The sequence below is a fragment of the Buteo buteo genome, chromosome 3 (genome assembly GCF_964188355.1).
Source record: "Buteo buteo chromosome 3, bButBut1.hap1.1, whole genome shotgun sequence".
In the NCBI taxonomy this organism is placed as follows: Eukaryota; Metazoa; Chordata; class Aves; order Accipitriformes; family Accipitridae; genus Buteo; species Buteo buteo.
The window spans coordinates 65,864,102-65,874,071 of NC_134173.1; the positions used below are offsets into that span (position 1 = coordinate 65,864,102).

At 47.2% G+C, this 9,970-nt stretch overlaps 1 protein-coding gene across 1 annotated transcript; it reads right to left on the reverse strand.

Moving 5' to 3' along the window:
- Positions 1 to 1,970: 1,970 nt before the first annotated feature.
- KLHL38 (kelch like family member 38) lies at positions 1,971 to 9,504 on the reverse strand. The gene is made up of 4 exons (XM_075023921.1): positions 9,332 to 9,504; positions 7,309 to 8,784; positions 5,768 to 5,873; positions 1,971 to 3,780 (listed from the first exon to the last, which is right to left on the reverse strand). Exons 2-4 carry the CDS (start codon positions 8,656 to 8,658, stop codon positions 3,494 to 3,496), a joined length of 1,743 nt encoding a protein of 580 aa, XP_074880022.1. The 5' UTR covers positions 8,659 to 8,784; positions 9,332 to 9,504; the 3' UTR covers positions 1,971 to 3,493.
- Positions 9,505 to 9,970: the final 466 nt, after the last annotated feature.

Consider the following 9,970-nt stretch of genomic DNA (forward strand, 5'->3'; position numbering starts at 1 on the left):
CTGGGTTTGTTTAGTCTACAGAATTTGAAACATCCTAATAAACTTTAAAGATATAAAAAAAATATGGTATCAAAAAGGGTAATTGATTGCCCTTTATCTCTGTGGGGATGGCAGAAGTTACAGCAAAGAAGATTTATGCTAGACAGTATTTAAAGCTGTGAGGTTAATAACACACTCAATTACGTTACTTAGGGAGGTAGCAGAGTGTCTCTCATGGGAGATTTTCAATGTGTTGGACAAGTACCTGCCATGAAGGACTGGGTAACTCACTGTTCCATGGAGCAGGCTGCTTTCAGCCATGTGGTCCTATGGTTTCCACAATCTAGTGACTGTCTCGGGACACCCAGGAATGGGACCTTGGAGGTGATGAGCCTTCACAGCACTCCCTGATTTGAAAAAAAGCGGCAGGTGCTCAGCCCTTCTAAAAGTGGACCCCCAAGTCAACAACCCTTTCTTAAAAGTCTCTTTTCCTTGGCTTCCATGGTTATTAAATAAAGATCAACAAATTCCCACCTCTTCGTGAGGCTGTCATTGTATTTGTGAAGTACCTTGCTGCTCTCCCATGGGGGATTCCCACCTAAGTGAGCGCTCAAATACTTGAATATCAAGATTATGAGACCTTTGGAAAAACATGTTATGACTCAGAAAGTGTTCCTGTAGTGGTGGCCTTGCAGATCCTGCTCAGGAGAGTCTCCTCCTGACACTGGAGAAAGGGGTACCTTGGTCAACCTTTGCTAAAGTGCTTTCACTGATAGTACCACTGGGCACGACAATTGCAAAGCACTTGGGTTGGTACTAGGTATTGCTGTAGGTGGGCCAGGCGGTGGCCAGCACCTGATTATAAAGGCAGCATCCCTTCTCCCCATAGCGTCTGCCCCGGGGCTGCATATCCCCTGCCCTGAAGCTGCGTGTGCTGCTGCCTCCCTATGAGCGAGTGACTCTGCCGGCTCTTGTCTGCCTTGGTAAGGCTCAACACTGCTTTCTGATCTCAACCCTTTTTGCAAAGAGCCCCAAGAGCTTTGATCAGAGTTTGCATCAAAGCCAATTGACCACGAGACGGAAGTCTATCAGAAACCAGGCTTTGTATTTACTGCCCAGCAAACCCAAATTCCTTAAATTATGGGCACGAGGTAAGGAGTTTGTGAAAGGAAGGACCACAGGGTTGCAGCCAGAGCAGAGCTGGCCATAGCCCTTGGCATGTCCAAGGACTTGGGGGGTGATGTGAGGGCTCGCCAAGGACCAGTGGAAGGATGCTGTGCTCAATGCTGCTGCGACTGTGCCTCTTCTTTGCACTCCCCATTTCCTGCCTAGCTACAGCTGTGCAAGGTACTATTTGGTCCCTGCGTGAATGCTGAGAAAATCACTAGTTATATGATATGGGAATTAGAAAAATCTGTTTGCTTCCAAGCATAAACCAATGACTGTGGCAATGGTTTGCAAACATGGGGTTATGGCCCCAAGTCAGCTTTTTTTCCTCGGTTCTGGGTACAGTCACGAGCCTGGCAGGAATCCGTGTCAGCTAAAATGCATGGCAGCAACTGGCGTCTCCTGGAGTTTTGGAGCTGAGTGGGGTCACAACAGGAAGGAGTTTGGGAAGGCGGCACTGCGGGTTTAGGAATAAACATCTCCCCAGGGCAGACTTTCCATAATTGGCCATGACAAGGCTTCTTTCTCCAGAGAGCTGGAGCTGGCCTGTGAGGAAGCAGAATGAATCACTGCTCTGGTCCAATTTGGCAAGTGCTGTGATTTAGCCCTGCTTTGCACGGAGAGGAGATGATGATATAGACTGAAAGACAGAGGAGAAACATAGCCAAAGGCTTCTGAGCTGGGAGATGAGTTTGGGTTCCCACTCATTTTTTGCAGGTTTACTCAGATCCTTAGAAGGAAACCCTGGCAAAAACTGCTGGTACAAACCCAAATCCCTTTATCAACAATGCAGAGGGAACAATGGGGACTCTTGAACACAAAGCTCATACAAACAATAACAACCATTTTATTTTGCATTGTTAAAACAGCACTTGATACACAATTCTTCTTTCCAGCCCCCCACCTCGTGAACTATTTCTGTCGCTCTTCCACTCCCAGATACAGGCTTATGGGAGGGGATCTTAGCAGTTGGAGATGGTGTCCTGCAACATGGTGGTGACCATATGGCTGTGCAGCCTTCTGTGAAGAGGAGGGTTGAGCGTGGTTTCCTCATGACACCCTGTACCCTCAGAAATATCCCACTTCCTTTCAAATATGAGGAAAAAGGGGTGTTGTTTCTGCCATCCTTTCTATGGATGATGGTCATCAGTGCTATCTTTAAAGATTGCTATCTCAGCAATCTTACCAAGCCTGGTGACCTGACAGCAGTTCACAGCCTGTTCAGTATCTGATGATTAATCCCCTCCCTTTAAAAATATGCACTTAGTGGCAGAACCCCACAAAAATATTGGTGGAGCCAGAGCTGCTTTGCCAAGTGGCAGACTTAGACTTGCTCTTCTTGGAAAGCTGGTTTCCTGTCACTGGCTTTCTCTCATCGTTGTTTTCCAGTGGTTTGGAGAGAGGAGAAAGGGAAAAAAAAAATTTTCCTCACAAATACCTTTTCTCTTTTACATCCCCTTTCCTCCATGTGTCGCCTCTGCTATTCCAGATTTCAGGAATTCCATCAGCCAAAGGCCTTCCTAACTAACCCCACTGCTATCCCTGGTGCAAAAGGAGAAGCAAGCTTCCTGCAAAACAAGATCCCTCAAAAAAGAAGGTGCAGACAATCTTCATTTCCATCCCACATTCTCCTGCTCCTTTGGAGAGCAGGCAGAGGGAACAATAGTTTTCCCTGCACTGTGAAAGAGTGGCAGCTCAGAAAAGTCAAATCTGCATCTTGTCGCAATGTGAGAATTCAGATCAAAGCATCAGCCTTTTCCTAATTTCTAATTTGATGTTAGCAACATTAAAATTTTATTTCTTGTGAGATGACTGCCATAGCTAACACAGGCAGCTGCTGCTGGGCTGGCTGCAAGACTAGAGCGTGGGGATTCCTATTCTAAATGCTCCCACCGCTCGAAATGGAAAGCTTGGTCAGCACCGAGCAGCAAAGGGCCATGGCATACAACTGAGTTAGCATGCTAACAAATGCAGGTTACCCAGATCTTACTTTCCCTGGAGACACCAGCATTCCTATTCACTGGTCATTTTAAAGTCCGTACCAGGCCAAATCCTGCACCAGGTTCTTACCAAGTATCTTTTTCCTGTTTTCTGCTGAGACTCTGGGTAAGGCCTCTGGGCTGGGCTTAGCAGCACCACATGCAATACTGGTCAGCTGAATACGGCACGAGCACAAAGCTCATGACCTTTCTGGCAGAGCGTTTGGGGAATGTCTAATGCCGCTGGTGCCTTCAAGGTCAAGAGTTTGTGGGACCGCATGAGGATTCCCCATGTGCTCTCTGCAGAGCAAGGTGGGTCCTTTCTGGGAAGGAAAGCACAAAACGTGCTGGGAAGTACCGAAGGTCATTTAGAGGAGGTTAGAACAAGGGACACACTGGAGTGTAAGGCACCCATGGTCAAAGAGTTTGTGTGGCAGTTTTCCCCTTGGTGTCCATGTGTCAGTCTCTGGATCATAGCAGTCCAGGGAATCCAAGTCCTCAATGACATTGTCCACGGTGAGACATCGTCCTCCGGTGACATACAGCTTGTTCTTGATGACAGTGGCCCCGTGATGCATTCGTCTGTCCCTCATGTCTGCACATTTAACAAACTTGTTGCCTTTTGTATCATAAGCAATTATTCTCCGGGTGTACCCTAAATGCAAAGCCAAAGGTGGAAGAGACAGATGGGAATTAGAGCTTATGGCCAGCAGAAGGAATAATACATTCCCTGCTAGTCTTCAATAAAACCTATTATACTGGTACATAATTTGGCAGAATTAAGATATGTAAGCTGGGAAGTGATGATGGGTCACAAGAATGCCTGCCTGTCTATCTTCCCTTCCTGTTTGTCCTCACCCTGTCTCATAGCACCTTGGCAGCCAAGGCTCAACGAGCACCATAAAACCCATCAGATCAGGCAAGCAACCTGTCAAACACAGTTGGAGCTTGCGGTTTTCTGCATGTGCCTTCAAACCTCCCAAAGTATTTCTTTTCACCCAACAGACTCCTGGAGTTTCACTCGGAAATACAGAAACCAATGCCACGCGGGAAGGGAGCAGCAATGCCTTGTTGGGTTGAAGTCATAGCTGTCTACTGACTGGGGCTGGGTACTCAACAGCACAGTGCCACCGGTGCTCGCTCCACTCCCAAAGCCCTCGGCGCTGTGTCCGTGCTGGCCACCATGCCAGTGACCCAATGGACAGCTCTTCCACTGAGGGGTGATGTAACCTTACATCTGCTGAGAGGTAAGGGCTGGTACCAGGGCCATTGCCCTGGAGCAATGGAGGTTTGGAAGCTTGGTACCCAGCAGTACCTTGCCCATGTATCTCTGTAGATAATCAAGAGTGCCCATGGCAAACAAACTGCTTTGGGCCACGTTTTGCAGGCCTTGAAGCCACTTTCCCTAACAAAAATCAAGGCCTGTCTTGCTTAGGCCAACCCACTCCCCTTTGCTATGATGTGTCTGGTCATGCAAAAAGGACCTGAAATGTGATGAAAGCTATTTTCAAGAGAAAATATTATTTTTGTAGGTTTTACTGTTTTTACTGTTGTTGATAAACTAAAAGTGTTTGGCCAATATTTTGGCATGGAAGATGGTAAATAAAACCTGACCATGATGAATCTCTCTACTTTCAAGCAAAATGAAAGATGTTTAAAGCTAATATGAATTTCTGTGGCTTTTGTTAGATAAGTGAAAAATAAATTGAGAACTTAAGCTTATCATCAGCAGACTTGGGTTGATACAGGCCCTTCAGATTAATGCATTTGAAGATAAGAGAGTTGAAAATACTGTATTTTGGGCACTGTGGTCTGAAGTCAGGGTAATCTGCCACACAGGAGCCTGATAGTCTTGGACCTTTTGACTCAGCTTTCCCCTATTCTCACTGCAAAGGGTAGCAGTGGCCTCCAGCTGAGAGATGACACCACGTTTGAGTCCTGTGTGATTTGGGTTCAGTCCCCTGCTCTGCTAAAGCTTCCTCATGTCTCATTTTCCCTTAAATAATCTAACACATGCTTCCTCATGCCAGCCTGTGATCAGGTGAGCTGCATTAAGGACTGTAGAGTGCCCAACTACCAATGACACGTAACCCATCAAAGTGCCATGGGCAGAGGTTGAAAAAGACACTGAGAAGTTTCCCCTCTCTGAGTGTTTCATGCCCCTCTCAGGACATTTCATAGTTACCCCCAGGAGGCAGCTACAGGACCAATTGACCCCTCATAGCCCTGTAGCCCACCCATCCCTACAAGCTGTCCATGGCCTTGTGGTAACTGCTGTTCTCCACCCTTCCAAGAAGAGCAGTCAGGGAGTGCCAGACTGTGAGTCAGCAGGGGAGGAGCAGGACCCCCATGCCTTTGGCTTCCTCCCTTCTCCAGAGCACTAACTTGCATTGGCTTTTCCCCCAGTTTCCCCCCACCCAGGTCCTGCTACTTGGAGTAAGAAGGTGCCTCGTGGAGAACTCGTCCCAACTTCCATGGCCATGAGACCCCATGAGAGATGTGTATGGAGGGTGGACACACTCCTCCTCTCCTTCCCAAGCTCCATGTGCTTTTTGAGGGAGCATCCCAAGCAGTAAGGCTGTGAAATCCTGTAGGTGCTGGGCAGGGGGAGACGGGCAGGGAGGGTGAAACAGAGCCCTTACCACCAACGATGATAATCTGGTCTCCAATCACGACAGCTGGTGCACAGACATTCTTCACCACTCTGGTCTCCATACGAAACCACGTATTCCTGGACACATGGTAAACCTGACAAATAAATAAGATCCACACACAGCTGTTTACGTTGCTTTTTAACTGGCAATTGTAATTACAGAGGAACTTATGGTCTTTATTTTGTCCTAATGAATACAATCCTCTGGCTTGAACTGCTGGAAATCTGGGAATTTACCCACTTTTTTTCCTAATATGTCCCCTTGGACAGTGTTCTACTTCTCCAGGCTTGTCTGCTCAGGAGATGCTAGCACACGCACTAAGGCAGAGTGTATCATCTGCCATATGCAAGCTTCTTGGCTGTAAATCTTTGCATGGCCATTAAATCACTGTAACTCTTGGACAATGCTCTCCCAAAGTGCAAGCCGTTTCATTTCATTTTCCAGTTATTCTGTGTATTCCTGCCTTAGCCTTCACAATTTCCTGGGCAAACAAACCTCAACTTCACCTAGCTCTGCTGGCAGCCACCATGTTTGCCCAGCTGCTATATTTGTGCTGGTGGCTGGTATGCACTCAGATTGGCAAATGGACTTGTTAATGGGACTTAGAGTGGTATCCAAGTCATCAATTTATGGGAGAAAAAGAGCTGTTGCCAGATGATGATCATTCAGCCATCTGTATCTGGGCGATGCAAACTTTTATGTCACGTCATCCGCTTCTTAATATAGCAAATATCTCCAGGACATCTCCCCACTAGCTGATAAATACATTTCCTTCCCCCTGATAATCAAGTAGCATTATCACTGTAAAGAAGTATTGCTCATATGCTAGCTGCTATCTTAGCCTTTAATGATCCTTAGTTAAAACACGTAAACCAGTGAAAAACACTCATAGGGAAAGTAACACTATGATGTTGCTAAAGCATCAAATCAGATAAGAAAGGATTTAATGTATTTTTTCCTTCTAATAGAGTGTAATTGCTGAAAGCAGGCAGAAAGCCAGCAACATGTGGCAGGAGCCACATTTTTAACACAACTGTTTATACGAAATAACTGTCAGTTTAAGTCCTGGCCCCTTGATGAGTGAGAATCTAATCACTCTAATTATCATGAATCTTTGCTTTTGCTGCGAGCGAGCAGGTGCACGGCTGAGACCCAGCTTGGCCGCCAAGTGGAAAGCACTGATTTCGGTGAGATTGGCTACGAGCATGAAGCCAGGCAGGGGGGTCAGCTGCTGCCTGCCATAGCATCACCTGCAGCAGGCCTGGCCCCAGTGCCCACCAGTGGCAGAGCTGACTGACACCTAAAGAAGTACCTCGGGGCTTGTGCCTGAAAAACACTCCAGGGGGGAAATGAAAGAGTTGCAATGCTCCTTGCAGACAAGACTTCCCTGAAGCCGTGTGTCAACTCATCTTGCCTCTTGCTGCAACTCACAATAAAGTTTTTTGGGGGGAGTTGATTTCTTCAGGAGGGTGGTGAACTGATGAATACCTTAGATGAAACTGCCTATAACAAGCAGGACTGACCATTACCTGGATCAGCCGGACAGGGTTTTGCATAATGTCTTCTCCCCCAAAGAGGTAGACCCTCTGATCTTTGGCAGCAACAGCAGGGTGAAGGACGGCAACAGGCATGTTTGCCATGCTCTCGCAGGTGTTGTAGACGCTATCATATCTTTCCACAGAATTCAGGATTTCCTGGTTTTCACCAATTCCACCGAATGATAAAATGTAATTTTTGTATGCCAAGCTTCTGTGGGAGTAACGTGGAACTAACATGTGCTCAACCAACCTCCACTGATTGAGTTTGAGGGAGTAAATGTAAATATTATCACTGACCGGGCTTTTCTTATTGCTAACAGGCATCCCTCCCAGCACATAAATATTGCTGTGTAAGCTCACTGCAGAGGCTTTGTACAGGCGCACGGGAAGCTTGGCCAGGCTTAGCCATTGGTTTGTCTTGTCATCATAGAGCAGGACGTCTCTCGTCGTCTGCTGGCTGTCCTTCCTGCCACCAATGACTACGAGGAACTCTTGGTTGGAGTACCTGCGAGGAACATGCTGCATGGGCTTGATGTCAGGCGTGTTGGTGCTGTACAAGGAAAACATATGTCTCCGGGCTGACTCAAGTATGCTCCTGCAAGTGGGTGAGGACTGAACGAGGGAGTCATTGGCAATGAAGTGGAAGAGGAAAGTTGGATGGACGTACTGAAGCCGGACCTTCTTGAACAACTCTTGGATGTAGCCTTGTCTTGCCTGGAGGTCATGCCGGATCCAGACCATCAGTGCCTCAAAGACCTGCTCCTCCTCCCCACAGAGCTCATCGTCCCCAAGGTAATCGATGAGCTCCAAGGGACAAAGGTCCTTCAGGTCGTCAGAAGAGGCCACCTCAGGAAAGCATTTCAAAGCCATAGCCTTGGCTTTCTTATTCAGGCTTTGGCAGTTCAAGACTTTTGCCAGTCTAATCATGCTCAGACAGTTGTCAGGAGTCAGCTTGTCTTGGAGGTAGGCAGAGCAGGCCTCAAACAGCTTAGCGTACTGCAGCATGGAGGCCGTCTCCAACAGGCACAGGACATTCTCAGCGGATATAAGAATCTCCCCTGTGTAAACATAAAGGATAATCTGATCCAAAATCTCGGCGTCGATGCCCTTCAGGATGACTTTAGCCTGGCGACTCTCTCTGAAGTTGTTACAGAACATCGCCTTGAAGTATGGACTGCTGGAAGCCAGCACATTTCGGTGGCAGGGGATTTCGAAGCCCCTGGAGCAGAGGGTAACATCAGTCAGCATCCCGCTCTGCCGCAGAGCATTCAGCTGCCTCAGCAGTTCGGAGGAGAAGTCCTCGTCTTTGAAGAGAAACTCCTCAGCGGATCCCTCCTCCATAGCAAAATAGGAGAGAGATGAATTCTGGACTTGGCAGAAAAAAACAAATTCTTAGCAGCTTTTATTGAAATATCCAGCTCCAAGGGAACAAATCAGGACTTTGATGTTGCTCTAAATATCCGTTCACTGTTAACGCATAAAAATGGAACATGGGTTAAGCACAGTGGGAAAATAATAAAGAAGCTAAAAGGTCGCTAAGACCCTTTAAAATTTTCATAAAGTTATCAGATAGGTTGCAGCTCTGAGGTCAGCACTGCCTGTGTCCCTGGCAAGAAGCAAAAGCACTGAAGTTATCTCACTGATTTGGGATGAAAGCTGGACAGCTGAAGCAGTTGGTTTGTTCATTTTAATCACTTTGAATAAATGCGCTTAGACATTTATTCACTATTTTAAAGTATTAGCAGTTTAGTAGCTTGCGCCTCTTTCCCCTAGAGTTAGTCACTCCCAAAGAATGTAAATCTGGCGGAGCTGAACTCTGCAGCAGGGCAAACGAAACCCTAGAGACTGGGAATCTGCATTAAAACGGTTATTTATTAACTCTGCTTAGCTGTGGTTTTTTTTATGTTAATCAGACACACAATGACTAAATTAAGTGCCAGGCAGAACAATATGATGAGTATTGGCATGGCTAACTGCTCAACCTGCAGTGAAACGGTAGGGTAGAAACGTTTACCTTCTGTTGTCCTTCACTGCATGCACTTACTCTCTGTCGTTTATTCTCTGCTGAGATTTTCCACAGCTAGAGCCTGGATAAAAACCTATAAACCCACAGGACGTTTCTTTCAGTAGGTAAGTGATTCATAGAGGGTGATTTCTGGACGTGTTTATTCTGAAGTCACTTTTGCCGCTTTCGGGAGCTGTGCGCAGGAGCGGCGAGGCGGTGGGGCATTGTATACATTCCAGCGCTAAGAATAGGAGCACACGGGCTTCTCACTGTTATCACATGTGACGCCGCCGCTGCCTTTTGCAATGACCTGGCCGGTACTGAGCATGCCCGAGTGGTGTTTTTCTGGCAAATGCTTACATATAATAAATAGACACGGAGAGGAAAGTTCACTTATAAAAGTCCTGGCCGCCTGTTTGGAAACAGCGGCAGGACCCTGTCCTAAAGTGCCTGGGAACTCTAGAAGCCTGTAAACACTCTGCAACGCCTCGTGCTAGGTAATGCACCGTCACCCTAGTTTCATGGAGAAAGAGGGAGAGAGAAGGGCTTCCAGGGACCCCGGTGGGACGGACCGTGTCTCCACCTTATGGAGAGATCTGGGGAGTGTCAGCCCGTTGCAATCCGGTGGGAGATGCTGATGCACCACGA